This window comes from Callionymus lyra, chromosome 14, assembly GCF_982586985.1.
Source record: "Callionymus lyra chromosome 14, fCalLyr1.hap1.1, whole genome shotgun sequence".
Taxonomy (NCBI): Eukaryota; Metazoa; Chordata; class Actinopteri; order Syngnathiformes; family Callionymidae; genus Callionymus; species Callionymus lyra.
In genome coordinates this window covers 12,580,129-12,603,722 of record NC_141831.1, presented here as the reverse complement: position 1 = coordinate 12,603,722, position 23,594 = coordinate 12,580,129, and the positions used below count along the sequence as shown (strand labels likewise).

General features: G+C 38.1%; 1 protein-coding gene across 2 annotated transcripts; it reads left to right on the top strand.

The window, feature by feature from the left end:
• The first annotated feature begins 305 nt into the window (after nt 1-305).
• LOC148066050 (vascular endothelial zinc finger 1-like) lies at nt 306-21,918 on the top strand. Of its 2 annotated transcripts, XM_087806748.1 has the most exons (6): nt 306-428; nt 8,768-9,549; nt 16,048-16,117; nt 16,205-16,367; nt 17,691-17,780; nt 19,224-21,918. In XM_087806748.1, exons 1-6 carry the CDS (start codon nt 396-398, stop codon nt 19,589-19,591), a joined length of 1,506 nt encoding a protein of 501 aa, XP_087662874.1. In that variant the 5' UTR covers nt 306-395; the 3' UTR covers nt 19,592-21,918. The 2 variants fall into 2 exon arrangements, with proteins under 2 accessions (XP_087662874.1, XP_087662875.1); XM_087806749.1 differs by lacking the exon at nt 17,691-17,780.
• The last annotated feature ends 1,676 nt before the right edge of the window (nt 21,919-23,594 follow it).

Here is a 23,594-nt window from a genome sequence, read left to right as displayed (position 1 = left end):
AAAAGGAAACGTGTGATTAATATTCGAAATGAAACGCTATCTATAAAACAACCACATGCCTCGACAACAAGAAATGCGCTCGCAGAATGAGGGACGGAACCAACTGTCTGAGGGGGGGAGGTTATCGGATCCATGCATTTTCTGAAATACTTGTTTTAAAGCCAATCAATTCGCATTTAAAGTTGGATTAATAAGAAATATATTTATTGAATTTTAGTAAAGTAAATAAAGTTATTTGAGGGTTTTAAAAAAAAATGTACACGACAATTGTGGCGCCACCTCCCCCCTACATTTCGGCCTCGTTTGGTACGTCCCGGTGAGGTTATCGGAAGTTGTTTGAGCTGCCATGTTTGGTTGCTTTGTTGTAGGCTTCTACAGAATTAGTAAGTGTGGAAATGGAGCCGAGCTGGAGTACGTTTCTCTTTCAAGTAAGTTTGCCCTTTTATTTTTAATTTAAAAAAACACATAAAAAATCCCCGCGTAGACTCGTCACCAATGGGTAGCGAAAAAAAAACCACTCGTCGTAGATTATTTCTCGTTTTCCGGGACGGGGTTGAGAAAACAATGATGTATGAATGCAGACGTCCAGCTGTGAGACTGGAGAATGACGCCAGAACAAAAAAAAAAAATCACTACTGGTTTAAAAAAAAAAAAAACCTTGTTTATTCTGCTATGCACGTTTTTGTGTGGTTTAAATCGACGCTTCTTTTACGTTTTGCTTAAAGTTACTTCGGTAACTCGGGGAAAAAAAACATGCAGGACCGTTAGAATCGATGGTCCTTTTTTTCTTCTTCTTCGCCACTGGACTGAAGGAGGTTTGATCGGACCCCCTTGTAACCATGATGATGATGATGGGATGTATCGCTGTTTTTTTTTTTACATCTGCGATCGGTTGTTTTTTTTATTAAGAAGGAAAAGTTAAAAAAAAAATATGTGGTCAACTTTCCCCCCTCACCATGCACATGTTTATGCTATCTATCCCGACCACACTTGCTTTTAATCCACAGATTTTGGGGGTTTTTTTTCGTGCAAAAGTAAAAAAAAAAGCCGTGGTGTGTTTTTTAGTAACGAACCTTCTTCGGCTTTTATTTTTATTTTTATTTTGCAAGCCAAGGAACGCAAAGTATGCAACACAACATTTTGGCTAACACTTAGCATTACAAGTAGCAGGTTTTGGAATTAGCATCGACGATCTATTTGGCGACACTGAGAGAGAATCCTGTCGTTTGTGTGACTGACTCCTGCATGGATTTTTTCAAAATGGAGCTGTGTTGTTTTTTTTGTTGTTTTTTTTTTTTAATGGATAGCTTGCCCGCTTTGGCCTAACGAAGGCTACAACTCTGTGTTGCTGGTAAACAAAAATAACTAGCCACGATTTTTTTTAGCGTCGTAGCTAAGAGTGCAAATGCTCGACCACTCAAAGCACATATACAGGAGTTTGAAAACACGTATTTTCCCCCGTATAAATGCCATTTGTATAACTATATATTGCTCTATAACTGCTCCTTAATATTGCCCTTTTGTTGTGTTTCATCACTTCTATTTATAAGTCACTGGCTTCATTTTAAGTAGTTTCTTAAATCAGATCTTACCTGTCATGTCCTTTCCTTAAATCTCACAAAGCAAATCATTATTCGACTATGTGATAAGTTTAAAAATAAGACGACACTTTTAAATGATTTGAGTTTAAATAAAAAATGATAGGAACTTCTTTTAATGGAATTTAGCAGCTAAATGCATCCTTGTTGTTTTTGTCACTCGCATCCATTTAAATAAAGTTTTTTCTAAATGTAAGAGGTTGCATATCTCGACCTTTTAAAGTATATATTTTATTGAGTATTGTTTCTATTGTTTAAGTGCTTTGTGACCCTGGTCTGGAAAAGCGCTATATAAATACAAATTACTTACTTACTGGTTATATTTTGTAATTCAGTTTTCTGCTGTATCATCTGTAGTGACATATTTAACTTTCCATAACCACAAACCACTACAACATCTCCTCTTTTTATCGCATGCTTCCTCTTACTTTAAGAAAATAAAAACATTTTGTGGATATTACTACATTTTCTTGACTTAAAAACACTATTATATAGGACTTATTTCTGGGAATATGGTTTAAAAAAAATGGCCAGATGTGAGGGAGCTGATATTAATGTTGTTTCCAAGTAATGATCGTTGAATTAAGAATAACTTTTGCAGGACAAATACAATAGTAAAAAGTTTACATCAATCTACTTTTTAGGATTTGAAGTTGGTCTGTCATTGTCGTAAAAACACACTTACTTGTGCTGCCTAATCCCATGTGCCACATTATTTACTTAAATATGTTAATAAAGTAATTAGACATTTTGATGTATTGCATTTTGCAGCACCTGTGCCCATTAGAGGTGTCATGTACTGGGAATTTGTAAAGGTAAGACGGCTCCTTAATCAAAAAATATATTGTTTTTCCTTTTATTAGTTTGTTTTAAATCACTGACAAAACTGAACAAAGGACCAAATACAGCCATTCACTTGCTTTTAGATACAGGTATGACTGTTCAATTATGAATCACAAATCTAAACCATGTAAACGTTAAATGTACATACATTTTTTTAAAGTATCCAAATGTCATCCGCGGCCTTGTTTACCAGTACACAAAGTACTGATTTAACCGAAAACATTCGATCACATCTGTCGTCATCCATCGCGGGGTTGATGGTGCGTCTTTTCATTTCCCTCAGCTGTTAAACGGCTCGACTCTTTCTTGCATCACTATTCTTTCCTTGATGGAAACAGGCAGATGGACGGTGTGATTTGTTGTCGCGGTATCTGGCATTCGGCCAAAAAAACCCTGCATGTATTATGTACTTCACACAGTCTTATGTAAATCTGTGTGCAGTTATATTTAAAGCCCCTGCGTAAAGATGAGCAACCGCCAGCGTCAAAACCGTTTCACTTGTATGTCACTGTTTATTTCTGCCATGTTGGATTGGTCTTATTATCTTACACTTATTTCCTCCCCAGTTAAGATGTTAAGAAGCAGGAAAAAGTTGTTAATTATTACATTCGTACACACATTGCTTTTAAGATGCGCCCCGTTCCAAATACTACAAAAAATACAACATTTACAGGTCGTTTCTATGTATCTTACAGTTGTCGTATATTTAGTTCTGCATTTACCTGTCAAATAAATGTTTTCTCAGACTTTAACAAGATGTATTACATCAGGAGTACAGTAATACTTGGTAAGTAAGTAATAATTATTTGTAAGGCGCCTTTCTAGATCAGGGTCACAAAGCGCTTTAAATATCAAAAACTATACACAGTTAAAATAAATACTTCAAAAGGGCCAAGACGCATAAGATAAACACTATAAATATATTGAATATCAATCACAGATTTGTGTATTTCCTTCAGTAACCCAACGTGTTTAACTTTTTGTATACAAGTTAATCCAGGTATCAAAAGTGTATCCACTATATCATGAGGTATTAGTGTATGTTTATCGGTGCAATTCCCATTTACATGCAGAAACTAGTTGAGTACCACCTTATCAATATCCTCAAAGTTTTTTTTAGAGTGAAATAAATTTAATTGACTGGCAGTATATTATATTCTCATACATAGTTAGTGACCGTGAGACCAAAGGGAAATATTGTCTAAACGTGTTAATTCTCCACAAACCAAAAAACGAAAGATATAAAGTTCATATTGCTTGTATGCTTGATTCAAGGATATATAGTTTCTATCATCTATACTCCTGTGGCGTATTTGTGTTGCGTAACAGGCGCTGTCGTGTATTGTTGCATTTTCGAGAGACGTTGTCAACAGCTGGGAGCATGTTGGACTGAAAGGTGACTGAAAAGCCACAGATATGCTTTTAAAAACCGCGTCCACACATTCAAACTGAAAATACTCTCCATAAATAAGCGGTGAAAAAAAGAACGATGCAGAGATTTGTACTCTCCTCAAACTAAATTATGTTTTACAAGAAAAGGAAATCATCTCAATTCATGTCTTACAAATAAAAATGACTTGCTTACAAATGTCCACTCTAGGATCGAGTGATTCATCAATCTACAGGGGAATATCAGTAGTCTGGCCATCTGGCGAGGGTATTTCTTCGTGTAGAGATGCTTGTTTTGGTCATTCTGACCTTTTCTATAATGACCCCGGGTCATCTCCCTTCAGACATGTACGGGTAGTAGTAGACCACAATTTCTATTATAGCAACTTCATTAATTTCAAATAATTGCTCCTCTTTTGTTGATTTCACATGATTTTATTTGACCATTTTTAGTCAAAGATGCCTGTTATTAACACATAAGTAAGTTATTTATATTTATAGAGAGCTTTTTTCAGACCAGGGTCACAAAGCGCTTAAACCATCAAAACAATGCCCTATAAAATATATACTTAAAAAGATGAGAACGTCTTGGAATAGTCATCTAAATTCAGGTCTATTGAAAATTAGATCAGATGTTGCATAACTTAAGACGTTTTTATTCATGCAGGCTTTTCCTTGATTCTCTGGATCTCCTGTGTTGTTCTCAGTGTTATCTTGACCTTTAAAGTATATATTTTATTGAATATTGTTTTGATTGTTTAAGCGCTTTGACCCTGGTCTGGAAAAGCGCCATATAAATACAAATTACTTACTTACCTTTATACTCATTTTTAAACTAGGATAGTGGCAGGATTAGTACATTTGAGATTAGCCCAAAAATAGTAGTTTTCGGCCCCTGATCCATTTTTGAACACGCGCTACATAACGACTAATCTCGTGAAGCATCATTTGATTTCATAGCTTCTAATAAATCCATATTAACCCATTATTGATTTCATGTTTAGCTTGAATGTTATACTAGTTATAGTAAGACACTATGAAACAAACAGAGCTATCTTGAAACAAAGAGTGACTAGAACCATTAAATGACCACAATTCATGTGTTAAACTAATGCATTATTACGGTAATTAACGGCATGTGTATTGACAGGATTTAGTCGTCTTTGTTTCGTGTTGTTTTCCTCTTGGCATGAGAACAATTTTTTTTTTTACTACTACTATTCCCAATTCACTTTCTGAGCCTTTTTTTTTTTTTTAGCTGGTCTCACAACATTTCCCCGCAAGGCATCTACTCCACTTCAGTCTGTTGAAACTTTGCGGTGGTTTTTGGCATCAAAGCGCGGCTGAATTACCGCACGGAAGTTGCGCCCGACCACAATATAACGCTCTGTAAAAAAAAGTAATTGGGTTAAAGGGTCAAAGGTGACGCGCATGGGGAGACGTGCAGCGATGGATCATGATCTTGCATGTTTTCTTTCACTTTCAGCCAGTAAAGTTGGCTCCAAAAATACGACCAGAAAACGAGTTGTTTTTTTTTGTATGTCCCCCCCATTTGACTGCATCCCAAAGATATATATATATATTTTTTTAAACCTGCTAGAGGACAATGGTTTCACCGGTTGTGTCTCCACTCCCACAATCGGTTTCTTCTTGTTACCAATTATAGTTTTTGCATTGTGTACGGCGGGATTACAGCGGGCAGCTGCAGAGTGTGACACAAAAGATTGAGGAAAGACAGTGCATAATCTGACTCAGAGCGTGAGCCCTACAGTGGCCCGTGGAGCCACCGGGACACTCCCCTCCATTTTGATGTTATTTATGAGCAAGCAGCCTCAGTTGTCGGAGCGCATTTGTGTCAAAGTGGTCAGAGCTGCATGAAGGCACAGCAGCTTACCAGGCCCTAGCACCTCTGTATCGGGGCCGGGCTGTCTGCGGCGGGCCCTGTCTGCCCGTTCACAAGACTCACAAAGAACCCACCAACCCCCCCGCCTTCTTCGACCAAACATAAAGCCCCCCCTCGCTCCTCACCCCTGGTGTGCCAGCGGACGAGCTAGCGTTGGCATGATGATGATGACGACGGCGGCGACGAAGGCCCTAATCCTGGAAAGGTGGCGAGTGCGAGCAGGTGTTTAGACAAATGGGATCGGTCGGGTGGCATTCACTGCCGGGTTTTCCCAGGTCCGACCGCGTCGGGCGGAATGGCGGCTAGTTTAGCGGCGGCGCGGTGTGTGGATAAACAATGTCCCTGTCTCATGAATAGATGAACCAAATCAATGAAGATGAGCATACAAAGCACCCCTGCTGAGGCCCTAGTGCATCACTGCTCAGATTTGTGTTTTCACAATAGACTGGATGGCATAAGGAGCACATTGTGTGGCTCATTTTTCTTTTTCTTTTTTTTTTTTTTGTCCCCTGCCTCCTCTCTTGCAACTTCTTTTTTTCTTGGCTGGCCTTCTTGGATGGATGATTGAACCTCAAAGGGAAAGGTCAAGCATTTCACCGTGGCCTTTCTTGCTGGTGGCTGACAACACGGCTTAGTTTGTGAACGTCTGATCACTGCAAAAATAAATTGTTTACATCTTACTAGAGAATCCCCTTTTTCCGGATGTCTGCGGAAGGAGGCGCTAGAGTTTCTCACCTCGGGTTCGACCGCATTCCGGAGGAATTTCAGTTTTGAGTATTACGCGAGTAATCCTTTCTCTGAATATTTCGCCTAATGAGTATTTGGGGAATCGGTTGCTTCTGCTCTGATGAAAGTAAAAATATACACCATGTACATGCATGAACATCTTTAGAAGAGTAGAGTAGACACTATTTGTTATAGTTATTATGAGTTATTTTTATTTACAGTCAACATAGAAATATTACAGCGTTCATTTTTGTTGCAATGTTTGTCTTGCGTCTTGGCCTTTTTAACGTTTTTTAATTTGTAGGTATTTTGTGTATTGCCTTTGATTTTTCAAGGGCCTTGTGACCCTGGTCTAGAAAGGTGTTTATAAATAAATATTACTTACTAGTGGATGTTTATTTGAAAGTCTCGTTTACATGCTGAAAGCAGTTGAGTACTGCCTTATCTATACCATCAAAGTTGCTTAAAGTGTGGTTAAATTAATTGACTGGCAATATATTATCTTGAAATCCTAGAGAGGACTGAGGACGAGAGGATACAGTCGTCTCCAGCCACTTTCATAGGGGATGTTTGGACATATATTAAAACAATTTAAAGAAGTTACGACTGCGACTTCACCAAGAGTCAAGTACTTGTGCAATACTACAGTACACATAAATCGTTGTGCCTTCAATATCGCAATATATTGATTTCCCCGCCTTGTTTGCTAGATTTAAGCCATGAAATGGTCCTTAAATAAACTTGAGCAGAGTATTTGAGCAGTGAAACTACACAAGGCTCTACTTGAAATGGTATTGGACTTCAGTGAAGTTGCTTTAAAGAAATTTAACTTAAATCTATACTTGCTTAACTTGCTTAAATTCCCAGATATTAGTTTTGATTAGTCAGAGATGGAACCCTTGTGTTATGTAGAATAAGACTATCTATTTAACTAATAAAATAAAGTCTGTATTCTATACATTTTCATGAGCAACCACTTGCATCAATGCTTTTAATATTGTGTGATTTTTGCATTAAAAAAAAAACCTTTACAAGTGGATAAAAACGTAAAGTATCACCATTGCGAATCAGATATACTGTAAAAAAAAAAAAACTGGTTGAATGATTTCATTAAACAATTTCAATCAAACAAACAGGATAAACAATTTCTATCTATTTAACTAATAAAATAGTTGAGATGGTATTTCTCTGATAGAAGTAGGGGATGGTATGTGGTTAAAAACCAGGGAATTTACATTAATGCAATACTAAAAGTGTGGATGCAGCTCTGGTGATAATTGTACAGCTTGGTCTAATATGATATCAACAGCCTTATCATTCAATGAAATAAAACGTTTTAACAACTTAAAGAGCTACTCCAAGTTTGTACTTTCTAACATGTCACTTCATGTATCAAGGAAACATATTAATTGATGTACAGAAATGGGCGTCATTAATATCGTATTATTAAATGGCAAATATGCCAGATAAGATCTTCTTTTTTTTCCCCCGCTTTTAGAAGAACACTCGAAACATCTCAAGCTGTTTTTCAGGGCTTGGTAAGCCCTAAAGGTCGTGCCGGGTCAGGTCAGGTTGGGGAACACGTTCTATAGTCGAGTCATGTCGCATTTTACTTTGGGTCGTCAAGGTCCGTGAGTTCTGACCCTCTTTACAAGTTTCAGTGTGTGGTATAATTTAGAGACTCGACTAAACTGCATGCAGTAATAAATGAACTTCCTGAAGGGCTATGTTCTAGTTTGGTTCGTAGAAACTCGGACGCTCCAAACTTTTGCCTCATTTTATCATTAAATAACCCAAAAGTACCCTGCACGGTTGTTGCTGCTCTAAATTGCCGCCTGTCACGTCCCCTCACCCGTGTTGTGGCAGCAGTCGTAATCAATTTGCATCTGCCGTCTCAAGACTATAGTGTGGGTTGAGGCCAAATACCCAGGAGGTTGCTGTGTCACTTGAATCCTTGTTGTTTTGTCTTCTTTTGCTGACCCATATTCTTGTCTTTTGGAGCGACCCTACCATCGACCGAACTCCTGATTGGCACTTCACAAAAGAGTGATACAATTGGTTTAGACATCTGGATTATGTTGATAATCTGTAAACGTATGTGTGAAACCCGTTGACAAGTCTTTACCAAATTGTAATAGTAACTTGTTTTTCCCTTTGTACGATACAGATGTTTAGCATGATAAGGGTTACTTATGGTGGTTAAAACAACTTTGTTGACCAGGTTTATTTTCCGGGGGGGAATAGGGTATGGTATCCCTTTGGTATGCTTTGCCTCCATCGCTCATATGTTCTTGTTTGACTCCCCCAGCAGGCCAATGAAGCCCTCCACCACCAACACCAGGTGGCCCAGAACAGCCTGCTGCCTCTACTCAACGCAGGGAACGATCAGATCGACCAGAAGCCTATCTTGCCCATCCAAATAGACCAAAAGCCGCTTTTGCCCATCCAAATAGACCAGAAGAATCCTTCCAGCGCCGCCGAACTCCTCAAAGACAATGTGGCGAGCGGCGGGGGCTCCAGGCAGCCGGTGCCCGTCATTAAGAAGGAACACAAGGGCAAAACGCCGTTCGTTTGCGGTTATTGTAACAAGGCCTTCCGGGACAGCTACCACCTAAGACGCCATGAGTCCAGCCACACCGGCATCAAAATGGTGTCACGGCCAAAGAAGACCGCCCAGACCGCCCCCACTATGGTGCCCATGATCTCCACCATGCCACGCGAGAACAATGGCCAGCAGTCTTATATCTCCACGGTAGCTGGTATCCTCTCCACGGCGACGACTTCGGTCTCCTCAGGGACAAGTATCATGACGTCGTCCGCCATGGGGAACATGCAGCAGCAAAACATCCCCAAAAAGCCCCCCAAGCCCGTGAAGAAGAACCACGGGTGCGAGATGTGCGGGAAGGCCTTCCGGGACGTCTACCACCTGAACCGCCACAAGCTCTCCCATTCGGACGAAAAGCCGTTCGAGTGCCCGATCTGTCAGCAGCGCTTTAAAAGGAAGGACAGGATGACCTACCACGTTCGCTCTCATGACGGCGGCGTTCACAAGCCCTACGTATGTTCTGTTTGTGGGAAAGGCTTCTCCAGGTAAGACATTTTTAAGTGGATGTTTGCCCCAAGTAGTTGCTTAGAATAGTTGATAAAATGATAATGTTTATTACTTGTTTAAACCTTTTAAGGGAGAATTCAAACTCGATCACAGAAGTGGCCAAAATCTTAAAGACATCATATCGTTCTGACAACTCCGTTCACTCCCATGGTAACAGTGTTCAAATGATGTTCAAGGCTTCAAGCAGCAGCGTGTAAGACTGGTGTTGTGAGCAGACAAATGTTGAGTGCAAAGCAGAGAAGTTGAGCGCATGTATGACGGCTAGAGCGTATGACCTGTTGAACACGCATATATGACTGGTTGGGAGCGCAGCAGAGTGATTTTGAGTGTACAACAACCAAGACAGACTCGCTCAAACTGGTGGCAGTAATATTACTCCATAGACGTCCGCCATGATGTGATGTGCGTCGTTAATCCCACACCCGTGATGACGCAATGACGTTTTCCACGAGTCAAGAAACTGTTTGTAAACAAGTCACACACCAGGTAATGTTCATACAGTATATAAGGTGCTCCGGATTATAAGGCGTGGTGGTTTTTTGAGAAATTTAAAGGCTTTTAACTGCGCCTTATGATGCAGAAAGTACGGTACTTATTTTATCTTCAACATTAGCGTCTTTATAGGACACGATATCAACATCAACCTTGATCTACTTTGACATGAGCTAACCACCTGGCGGGCCACATTAATTGACTCGGAGGGCCATATTTGGCCCCCGGTACTTGAGTTTGAATCACGAGATTCAAGCGAGATGATCACACAAACTAGTAAAACATTTATAATGTGTTTTCAGACGAGGATACATGCCTAAAACTTTGCTTCAGTGACTGTAAATTTACAGAAATTAAACTTGTGTTGAACCTTATAAACATCAACTAAACATATTCTTAAGATTTGGGGAAATGCTTTATGTATCAAGGTTCTGTTGTTGTTATTACCGAAGTGCTTGTTCACTGTTGGCCCCGGATTTCAGGAGCAGATACTGTTACTGTATCGAATATCTTTGTAGATTCCTTGTATAGTTCAGGCGTGGGTGGAGTCAGCGTGAGGTTCTGCTAAACATGCATTTGCACACGGTGTTATTAGGATAATGGTCGTTCCTGTTGATTATGTAATGATTCTGATGTGAAACTATCCAGCCCGGCATGAGAACCCTGCCAGCAGACATCATCGACGTCGTGGGCGTGAGCGTGGTGCTGGTATTCTCAGCCTCGGTCAATACGAGCAACACTTTCTTCACATGCCTTCGGTCAACATCAAACAAGCTATTGTAAACAGGAAGTGTGCCACTGGGAACCACGTTTGACATGTCGGGAGCGGAGACCGAATCTCATTTTTACATTCCGCCGCCAGCATTCCAGGGTCAAAGTGACTAAATCACGGCTAAAAATAGCCCGAAGAGGCCAACAAACCTTTTTTTAATTTGACACTCTGGTCAAATGGTCGTGATGTAACCACTTGTATTCCTTGTTTACAGTTTGAAACCCAGCAAAAAACACTTTAATACTTGTGCCATTTTTAAAATACAGTTTCCTCTTGTAAGTAAGTAAGTAATATTTATTTATATAGCGCTTTTCGAGACCAGGGTCACAAAGCGCTTAAACAATCAAAACCATACTCAAAAAAGTACATACTTTAAAGATCAAGATAATACTGAGAACAACACAGGAGTTCGAGAAATTCAAGGAAAAGCCTGAACAAATAGAAACGTCTGAAGATGTTTCTTAAAGGAGTCAGTAGATCCATCAAGCGCAAAGAGAGAGGAAGATCGTTCCAAAGCTTAAGAGCAACAGCCTGAAAAGATTTCTCTCCTCTGGTCCTGAGCCGTGTGCGTGGAACCATAAGTAGATTCTGATCCACAGACCTCAGAGCCCGAGCTGGGGTGTAAGGCTTGATCAGATCAGTGATGTAAGGAGGAGCCTGACCATGAATAGATCTGAAAGTAAGAACCAGAATTTTAAAGTTGATCCTGAAAGAAACTGGAAGCCAGTGAAGAGTTTTAAGGACCGGAGAAATGTGAGTTCTTCTACTAGAGCGGGTCAGAATTCTCGCCGCAGAGTTGTCATACTAGATGTCATGGTGTTTGTAGTATGGTATTATTTTAACCCTATTGACAGCGTATTCCCTAAATATTTACACAATTTCATCTTCTTAGAGATTTGAGCTTCTTTTTGAAGTAGGCCTTAACATTTCCTTGTAAATTTTACATGAAAAATAACAACTCATAATGAGAACATAGTTTCCGCTTTTCTAACTAGATGCCACAGTATTTATTTTGTTGTATTATTTTTGCCCAAATAACGGGATTACTTAAATATTTAATCTCCTAATAATTATTAGATTTATATGTTTTTTTATACTTTTTGAAGTAGACCTGAACTGCACAACATTTTCTTTGAAATGTTATGTTCAAAATTACACCAGTTAATAAATACATTGGCAAATTATTATACTTGTGCCAATTAAGAATATAGTTACCGCTTTTCTAACTAGAATCCATGGTTTTGTTGTATTATTTTTACCCAAATAAGTGCGTCTTTCATCTCCTAATAATTATTCCATTTTTTTTGCTTGTTTTAAAACTTTTTGAAGTAGGCCTGAACTGCACAACATTTTTTATTTCTTTGAGATTTAACATTAAAAATTACACCAGTTTATAAATACTTTGGCAAAAACACCTTATTATACTCTATACTATACTTAATATAGTGTCCGCTTTACGAACTAGAATCCATCCATGGTTTTGTTGAATTACTTTTACCTAAATAACTTTAATATCGTGTCTGTAATACTTACACCAATTTATCCCCTCATTCATCATTAGATTTGAGTTTTTTCTTTTTTTAAACGGGCCTAAAATACACATTTTCTTTGAAAATATTTTTAAACTAGTGTAATTATTATTGTCCAAAAATAATCTGTTAATTTGTCATGACAATCTTTTCATTTTAATGTGGACATTTGAAATGGTTGCTCGCTTCTAAGCGCCCCATACTTTAAATTCAACATTTAAAAAAAAATATATATCTTATTTTTTTGAGCAATTAATTTAAACTTTGACATGCAACAAACACTAACTAGAATATTCTATGTTAAAATCGACTTTATATCGATTCGCAATTGCAATTTTTACGTTGCAACTTCCTTTCTCAATCGTTTCAATTTGAATCCTGAGGTCTGCGTACGCCGAGGGTCCAAACATAAATTACAGGTCGCTCTCAACCCTTTGACGGCTCGGGCCGACGGTGTCGCCATCAATCTCTTCCCCTATAAGAAATAATCCTCTATTCAGCAGCCCTTGCAACCGAGTGGTTTACATGCAATCGAACCCCCCCCCCCGCACCCCGTCACCCGCACACACGCCATCCCAAGCACATGTTAAAACAGTCACACATGGGGGAGCACCAGTGGCCGTGCACTATCAAAGAAGGGGGGGAGGGGTCACTTGTCACTTTGCGCTTCCCGCCACCTTGTCATGGCGTCCCCTCTCCCCTGGGAATCCACCCGACCATGCGGCCCACGCTCGGGTCACGTCGTCTACGACCCGGCCCGGTCGAGTGTTTTTTGAAAAAAAGATTTTTTAAAAGGTTGCATGAATCAGCATCGAGGGAGGGTTTCACACCAGCGGCAGGAAAAACATTAGCGCGCGATGAACGCTTGCCAAGCGGTAACATTATCCGTGTGCTGTGCAGGGCAGTTTTCGGGCGTTCCTCCAAAACGCGGTGACGCCGGGATGCATCAGCAATACCGGAAAGTGAGAACGGGGACTGAATAAGCGAGTCACCGCCACTGTCTGGAGTCTGCACTCCTTCCCTCCCCCCTTCTTTTCAGGATTAGAAAGAAGAAGAAGGAGGAGGAAGAAAAAAAAAAAAAAGATTCCGGGTCACGGCACCTCTGAGAAAAATCTCCTGGATTCCTCTCATTAGTATGTAAGCAGCTAAAAAAAAAAAGGCGATCCAGCAGCATGAGTCTTTCCTGTTAGGAGCAGCTGCCACTGACTCACTTGTAGCATGATTCAGCTTCTCTGGCGGAGGAGGATCGGAGCCAAAGTTTGACAGGAAGTTTGGTCGTGAACACAAGAGTTGTACCAAAAAAAACTAGCTTTAATTTTCATTAAACATGATTAAAAGACCCTTTTTTTAATTGACTGTATAAAGAAAACAATGGGTTTTTTTGGGGGTACTGAGTACAGAAAAATCTACATGATTTAAAAAAAGAAAATAAATTACTTATTAAATGACCCTACTGAGAATCTTGACCTTTTAAGTATAGATTTTATTGAGTATTGTTTTGATTGTTTAAGCGCTTTGTGACCCTGATCTGGAAAAACGCTCTATAAATATAAATTACTTACTTAACATACCGCCTTAAAACCTGTTAAAATGCTTATAATTTTAACTCCTTTGACTTTAATAATTATCGTATATTGTCCTTTAGTCTATGCAACACTAATAGACTCAGGGACTCATTCCTCGTGATATAAGGCTGTTTAATTCTGAGTTTTGGGGGCAGGATCCCTTATATTTGCACTTTGTCACGCCTTGCACTTTGTTCTTTTGTTTGCTCTTGGTTCTTGTTCTTGTTATAAAACTTGCTGTACCGAACTGAAAACCCAATTTTCCCTGAAATCTCCTATCCATCTATACCAAATTCCATTCCGTCAACGTTAGTTTTGACTCGTATCTTATACTGTATTCACTGGTTTCCTTCAATATATATATATCAATATAACCATTAATCTACTATGAGTCACATTACTTGATTCCATTATTGACGTGAATTTATTTAAACAACTAACTTGTAGCAAATATCAACAACTAGACTGAGAGTAGTTCTACTTTCTAAACATTACTTGCTTGAATGAATTCCAAATACATTTCAAATACTCCTACATAAGTCTTAGTATTTGACGAAAAAAGCAAGTTTGCGGCACTCAAACGGATAAAACAGACTTTACTTTGGAAATATAACATCTGTTAACTTTTTTGACATTTAACATGTTAAAAAAATGATTTATTATTATTAGATATAATAATGTTATATCTCCTGTTTGGAAAAATCTCTATTTGCTACATTACCACTGGAAATGGTAAAAAATAAGTAGAAAAAAAGGGTAAAAATGACGTGTTTATTTTATTTTCATGGGGGGGGGGGCGATGGCAATGGTTGATCAGAAAACAAGTGATTAAACACAATCTTCCCCCTCTCAGTGTGGTGCTTTTGAAAGTAGGCCAGAGCAAATCACGCACCATTGATCATGGAGAATTAACCGCCATTGGCTGAAATTTTAGCCGTGCGTGCGCGTCCGTGTGCGTTTGCAACCCTCATTATCAAAGCAAATGGACCACATCAGTATGTGTCCAGACGCCGCAGTCGTAGTTGAGCAATACACTGGGTTTTTTTTTCTCGAGGAGACGGAACCGTCTGGAAAGATGTTTTTTGAAATGAATACTTGAAGGCGACTCTGTTGCTAATCTTTTTTGTGTACAAGTTTTTTAATGGTTTCTATTTGACAATATTTTGCATGTAGCTCTATATTATCCCATGTTAAAAAAGCTTTTTTATTTTATAAGTTTTTATTTTGTTCTCTCACGTTTGTGACCCTGGTCTGGAAAAGCGCTATACAAATAAAAATGACTTACTTATGTTAAGGGTAACATTAAGGAGGTTTTATTAAATACTTTTGATGGATTTGTTTTGATAAACCCTCAAATTGTAGCTGTTTCAGCAGTACATTTATATATTATTACATGCAATACACATATTAAAAACAATTTAAACAATAATAACGAAATAAGTTTTGATAATAACAAACTAAATATTAATAAATTAAACATCATAAATAATTCTCAATATATCAACAGCAACAAACATTTATAAGAAAACCACTAGTACTATAGTTATGTTTTTAATGTATTTTAGAAGTACAGGAAACAGGAGAAACTTTGTGTACTATTTAATTTTACCTTTTAATTGAGTTTAGTGTGAACATTTGAAACCTTTTTTTATATGACATAGTATTATTTATGTAGTCTTTTGATTTTAAATACTAAAATGGCTTACAATTGTACATCATATTGACTTTTCATTGATTTATTTTTTATATATACATTTAACATGTACATTATTGCATTAGTTTAATCTTATATATTAGTTTATTTTTTTAATAGTTTTTTCTTCTGTGTTTTTTGTGGCCGGCTGTTAACCTTTTAGTAAATAGGTTGGATATACTAAAGTATAAGATTATGTAAGAAAAATAGAAACATGTTGTTTTATCTCTGGGTCAAGGTGACCTAGAGACCTGAAAACTAATGTGTTTGTGCTATCCCTTGGGTAGTCTCTGGGTCAAGGTAAAATGCTGTGGGGGAGGTCGTTCATCTTGACCCCGGAGACGACACGAGTGATACAAAATAATAAATATGTACATAAATATATCCAGTATATAATTGATCTCATGTTTGTTTCCGTCCCACAGACCGGACCACTTGAGCTGCCACGTCAAACACGTACATTCGTCAGAGAGACCTTTTAAATGTCAAGTAACGGTAAGAGTCATTATCTCGTTATAACGAATTCATTATTGTCGTCGGACAAAACCGCTCTGACCTCTGACCCCCCCGACGCGTCCCCAGGCCTGCACCTCTGCCTTTGCCACCAAAGACAGACTCCGCTCCCACATGATCCGACACGAGGGCAAGGTGACCTGCAGCATCTGTGGGAAGATGCTGAGCGCCGCCTACATCACCAGCCACCTAAAGACCCACGGACAGACCAACTTTAACGCCTGTAACAAAGGTACGACAAATACACGACTCGCTACACAATCAACCGCTACACAAGTAGTATTTAATCCATTCAACAAAACTTTAAACTGATTCAATATTTGGTGGTTAAATTAACTCTTATTATAAAGGATGTTTTTCTGTTCTTTAATCAATAATAATGCTGCATTACCATAAATCAACAGCAGATGGCGCCATTTATTTTTCAATAAATGCCGTTTGTGTCGGCGTAGATCTCCAAAGTCGGTTCTATACAGATGTAGGTTTAAATATTTATAAGTTAAAAGTATTTTAATTCATTAGTATTAGTTAGAATAAATATGAAAAGTGCTCACAGAAACTTGATTTAAGAGAAGTGGACTCGAAGTACAACACATTAAATGTAATGGGTGCAAAAGTATTCACTTTTTACAACTAGTTGCTACAAATGTGTAAATATAAAATACATTTAAACGTTACTAAATAAAACTGTATTATATGTTGGCGAAATTCTTCTTTTTTGTGGAGTTTTATGATGCAAAAATGTGCTTTAGGGCATACGGATTTTTATGGTCGAACTTATTCTGCCTTTAGTGAAGAAATATTTTACTTTAAAGAGAAAAGCGTGTAAAAATATCTTAGTAAAAACCTCTCGAAAGTCAGACTTGAAATGAGAACTTATTCTAAACGCGTTATAATGTATTTTGTTACCTGTTGATATCTAGTTCCAAGTCGTTCTAAGTGCTCTTCAAATAAGTTGTATACATTAATGTTAATTTTTTTCCACTCGTTATTGCTTTATCTTGGCAGTTTGTGTTTTTAGTACAAAATTTCATGAAGAACGAGAGTGTAAAATATTAGAGTATATACATATATATACTGTATATATAAATTTAAAGATTATTGGCTCAATGAATGGGTACTTTTATATTGTTTTTTTTATATATTTTGAGACAATACTTTCTGACATCTTAATGCATTAACCAAGTTGGAAAAATAAATTCTAAATATAGAGTAAACAAGTTGATAAGTCAACTTATTTACTCTTCCTTAAAATATTCATACTCGTTTCAACATCAATCGTCTTTTATATACATTCCATTATCACCCTTTTGTTTTTTTTTCCGCTCAATCTTTACACACTGGCTCACATCATGTGCACAAACACACACACAAACACAAACAAACCCCTCCTCTAGTTTGTTGTCGTAGATCCTTCACTGTTTGCACATTTCTGTTGATAGAATGAACGTCTAGTAGTGAGTAGGACCCCCCGACCCCCCCCCCCCCCCCCCCCCCCCATCAATTGTGTGTGCAGTCTAACAATTTGCGTGTTTGATTATCGCACTCTCTGCAGGTAGAAAGACTAGTTCCGTAAATGACAACATGAACAGCAGATTGGACACGTCAGGTTTAAGTTACCACTATGGAGGGTTTGGTGGACGAGGTAAATGAAACGTATTCCAGATGCTAACTAAATGAAATGACTATTAAAGAAAAATGCGTCGAATTTAAAAAAGGGCACTAAAGCAACAATATGTATAGTTTCAACATTATTTATATTGTTTTATGTAATGATTGGCTTAGACATGACCGTTAAAAATAAAAGTTTAGAAGTGTCCATGTGACAGTGGGTCAGAGACGGTGCTGAAGTACTTTTAGAAAAAAAAAAGCTGAAAACTAATGTTTACTAGTTGTGTGTATTAGCAAGAATCTGGTGATACGATGGTTATAGAGATACAGGGGCAACGATACAATATATGGTGAAAATGTTAGTAAGTTATATTGGTAAAGTGCTTTTCTATTCGGAAAAAGAATATATTTGTAGTATTGACCGAGTACTTGGTTTTAGAATTTACAGACCACATGACTTTTGACCAAGTTGTTACTGCTTTCATTTGTTTAAAATATGTCCAAACGTCAGCTTTAAAAGCTGCTGGAGTCGACTGTATCCTCTCGTCCTCAGTCGTCACTGGGGTATTGCGGGATTTTCTTTAAGCTGTGAAAGTAGTATCTACTGCGGATGTTTAATTTCGACAAAGAAATTAACAAATGTAATAATGTTTGCTTGTTAATTTATTTATTTATTTAAACTTGATAATAAACCATAAAAATAAAATATAAATATCAATAAGGTGCTTTTAAATATCTTTACCGTATCGGGTAAAAAAAAAAAAAAGGGAGAACAGTGAAATAAAACCTAAAATTCTGCAATTGCAGTTATTCTGCACTGAAACTAGAGGGAGCCAGAAACGCTAGTTTTAAAACTGCGGATAGGCCCTTTAACCCCTGTGGTATCTCCGGTCCTCCCAAAGGCCACCCCCGAAAAAACAAATGTGTTTGAGGTATCCCTTGTGTCGTCCCTGGGTCCATGTGATCATAAGCAACAGTGGAAGTCGTGACCCAGAGACGACACACGGGATACCACAAACATATTTATTTTTCCAGGGCCTTTCGGGTCACCTTGACCCCGTGATAACACGAGGGTTAATGATGAGACTGCACACTCGAATTGTACAAGCCAAGAGAAAAACCTCATCAGTGCCCTGGTCTCAGAATAGAATTTTGACTTAATAAATTTGCCCCAAAAACTGTGGTTATGAGACCCCGACTGTTCCAGATCCAGTTCTAATGATGGATGTGATTAAAATAACTACCGAGTAAATGTGTCCCAATATTTAGACGCACATTGACAAGGTCTATATAAGGTGGCATTTCCATTGCAGCGTCTTTTGTTAGTTTTCATTTAAAACAACTTTTATTTACACCCATTGTCACAGTTGTTTTTCCCGGTAAGCTGATTATTTTCGGTGAATTTTTTATTTTTTTCAAACGAATTCAAGCTTCTTTTTTTTTCCTCTCGTGCCCCCCCTTCCCACCCCTTTTCCAGACGGCAACGACGTGTGCAACTCCGCCTCCATCACGCCGGTGACCATCTCGGCGCCCATCACCACGGCGATGAACCGCATCAACATGAACAACAACAACGCCGTGACCATCGCGGCGCAGATGAACATTAGCACCAACACGGTCAACATCACGTCCCCGGTGAGCCTGCAGCACCCGGTCACCATCACGGGGCCCGTCAACATCGCCTCCGTCAACATCCCCTCCTCCGGCTCCATGAATATCGCCCACCCCGTCGCCATCACCAGCCCCATGCCAATGAATATCGCCGGTCCACTCAACATCGCCATGCGCTCCGTGGACAGCATGCCTTTTCTGTCCCAAGTCTTGCCTTCCTCTCCGCCCTGGTAATAGCGAGAGAAAAAACGGTAACCCGAAAAAAAAACCCAGAGAAGAAAAGAAAAGCAGGTCCAGCTCCTCGCTTTCTTTCCTTCGGACTTTTGTTTTACCGGAAAAAAAAACCTTGGAAGATACTGTATTTTCTCGCCGCCGCCGCCGCCACTACGGGGCTCCCCCTCCCCCCCCCCCCCAGCTATTGTCGAGTGACTGCCGGACACTTGAGTAGATTTATCCAAGTAGGACTTTTATCTTGAAAATCAGGAACAGAACCTAGCGTAGTCGTTAGAATATTGAAACTGTGATTTGTACCTTTTTTGACAACGGAGGCGACGCCAGGTTGGGGGGTGTTTGGAGGGGGGGGGGGGAAGACCAGAGACGGACTAAAGCAATAACTTGCTCTTTTTTTTTTGGTGATATTTTTTTATCGAGTTCTCTCCCAAAGCCTCTGGGTGTTGCTTTTTTGTTTTGTTTTGTTTTTTTAAAAACCATAGCCTGCTAATCACTATTTAATATTCTAGGATATGAGTATAGGAAAAGGGACAAAAGCAGCTTCCATTTGCATGGAAGAATATTTTTTCACCAATAGTTTTTTTTTTTTTTTTCTCTCTCTCTTCTCAAAATAGTAGATTTTTTTGCTCTGGAGGTACAGTAACTAACTTGTACAGTTGACATAGTAATGTATTTTCATGTTTTTAATCTTTTCTGTTGTGTCTCAAGCGGAAACCTCAAAAGTGTCCTCTTGTTTTTCGGAAAACTTTTCACTTTTTTTTCTTTTTTTTTTTTTAAGTAGTCATGTATTTTCTCATGAAGTCAGAATAAGTTTTGCACTGAAAGCGTGTCCACCATACAGCTGAGCAGCAGTATTATCAAAGATCAAAAACTTTTTTTTTCTTTTTTTTTTTTTGGTTTATTCTTTTTCTTTTTTTTTCTGACGGCGCTTTAGTGCCCGCAACTGGAAAGACAAGGGCCAGCTGTCGCCGCAGTGGCTTTTACTTTTTGTTTATCTGTATTTGTTTATTTTTTTATATAACATTGATTGTGAATAACGACCCTAAGATAACACTATGAACCTTCACTCAGGAACAAAATGCCTAGTTTGTCATTGGGTTCCTACCGTAGTCGGTTCCTTTTGCAGAAGCTGGACATGCACTGTGTCGTTTGGGAGAGACTCGGAGTAGAACCGCGTTTTTTTTTTTTAGGACCCAGGATAATACGTCGGAGAGACTCTCCCGCTTTACCTGGGAACACCTCAGAATTCTCCCAGAAGTCCCTTGGGGGAGGTGCGGGGGATGACGGGGGTAACAACTCTGGGCTTCTTTGCTTTGGCTGCTGCCCCTGCGACCCCCTTCATCTTCGATTGAAAATGGAATGGATGAACTAAAAAAAAAAAAAAAACAGTGTACGTCCAGCTTCGTCGAGTTCTCGCTATTTTATTCAATCGTTACTGAAACTTTAAGGATCGTGGTGCTCGAAGATTCGGCGACATATCGATAAAAAGGGACGTGACGTCCTGACGTTTTTAAAAGAAGAAAAAAAGCCGTCCAACTAACTCGAAAAACGACTGTACGATTGCATCAATACTGTATCTTCTCGATTTTTTTAAAAATCCAGTTCCAACTGGAAGGAGCGCGACAGGAATAAAAAAAGGTTGACGTTGTTACCACGGGGATCGAACGTGCATGACACTGTAGCCGGTGAGCAAAGAGCTATTTTTTTAAATCGAATGCCATGTTTCTCTCAACAGTGTTGCAGCTCTTTGCTGTTTCCTTTCAGTCGACGCTGGAAAGAAAACGCAATTATGCATGTTCCGTCTTTTTTTGCTCCCTGATTATTTTTTTTTGTTTTTTTAAAAAAAAGAAACTGTTAGTGTAGCTTTTATTTCGTCGTTCTTATGCATTTACGTAGATACACTATGCTAGCCTGTTTGCCAAATTGGATGAAAAATGTGATAAAACTGAAACATTTGTTGTGGAATTTAACATCTCTTTTTTTTTATTTTTACGGACAAAAAAAAAAAATTGGGTTTCAGTTGGATTCCAGGACCCTTGTGAAAGCAGTTGAATGTATATCTTTGTATAAACTATTTTAGTTGCAAGAATACGGTAGTTACGATAGATGTGAAAGGTAAAAAAAATAACCTTTTTTTTATAAATCTTTTGTATTAGAACATTAACAACGGTAATTTTGTATATACGAGAAGCTAGGCTTTCTGGGTAGCGGAAAGGTCAAACATTCCTACATTTTTTTTAAATGTATGTTTGTCAAAATTATTACATAAACATGCGCAATGTTATGTGCCTTTTATTTGGGTTGTCTAAATAAAAGAAAACTTATCAGAATGTGTTTATTGTTGTTGGGGGTTTTTTTTGTGTGTTCTTGCGAGAATGGAAAGCAGGAAATCGTCCGTACTTCTGATTTAACCATTCATTTATATGTTTAAATCGTTATGATCTGAAGCAATAATTATGACCTACATTGAAAAAGAAGAAAGAATTAATGTAAAGGTGACACATTTACACAAGGAAAATGTGTTGGAATACAAAAAAGCAGTTGTTTTTATACAATTATTTAACTTTTAAGTGTTTCTTTATGTCCCAAAAAAATATAGGTTAAGGGTATCCTTGTCTTTTTTGAAAAAAACAATTCTGTTAAACTAAAATACAAAAGTATTATCAGATTTTAATCAAATAATATTGTGCTACACTTCATTTTTAACTTAATTTTAGTCCAACAATTGTATGTGTGTGTATATTATTACTTAACAGTCTTGTATGACAAGCTTTGTGTTATCTTCCCCTCCATTTACCAAAGTGAAGTTCATTATTTGTACATGTATTTACCGTTTTTTGTCAAACAACTTGAAAGGTCAACATGAATATATTGACTCTTTAAAATGCACGTGGGTTGAGGTTGCGTTCAGTACAGAAGGTAATATCATTTTTCTTGTGTTTATTAAAAATAACTTGCACTGGAATGTTGCTTAAAAATCAAATACTTGACCACTTTAGCTTGCATTACATAATATGTCCAGCAGATAGCGGTGTCTGAGTACTTATCACAAAAAACATCCACTAAGAGAAGTGTTTTTCAACACTAAACTTTTTTATAAGTTCTTTCAGGTCTTTAAATAACGTTTTATCCGTTATTTTTAGGTCATTGGTTAAAATCTTAGACCTCATTAGTCAAATTTGTGTAATATATTCTATTTATTAATTATAGTAAACGTGCTGCGATCTGTTTAAAAAAACAAGCATTTGTGACGCGATTGTTTAGCTAACGTTAAGCTAATCTTACTAGCTACAAACGGTTATTGAGGCTAACAAGAGTTAACGGATTGTTTATTTAGGGCTTAAAAGAAACTTTGTGTAGAAATAAGTATAACATTATTGTATATTATTCCCGTAGTATTTGACAAACAAATGTCGACTTATTTAAGTCCATGACTAGCCGGGAAATCTTTAAAATGCTAATGTTAGCATGACGCTAACACCTAGCTCGTCCAGTATTTCACTGAATTTTCTTTCATCCTTCAAAAAAAAATGTGGATTTCCAGAATATTTTTTGGTTATGGTAAGATCTTTAAAGAGTTTTAAAAATCTTTGTCAATCTATTTCTATCGGACGATAAGATGTTTTGATGTCTTTGAATTTTTTTTTATTTTTTAAGATAACTATTTATTTGAATCTTAAAATTAGCTGCCGGGCTATATTTCACCCCAGTTCTTCTGGTTCCCCCCCATTGGGCCACAATTTATTTCAAAAATATCGAAACCAATTTCTTTCGGGAGGCCAACAGGCTACGTCTTAGGTCCATTTTTTTTTTTCATTATTTTTTCTCTATCTCGCACACTTAGGGTAAAAAACGACTCCCCCCCCCCCTTCAAATCCTCACCTCCACCCCTCCCCAATAAGCTTCCGAACCAGATTGTGGAATTTAATCTGTAGCCGTTAGCTTGATGCTAAGTGCCCGTCCACCGGCGTGAGCGTTTAAACGGCTTAAGGCAGCGTCGGGGCCG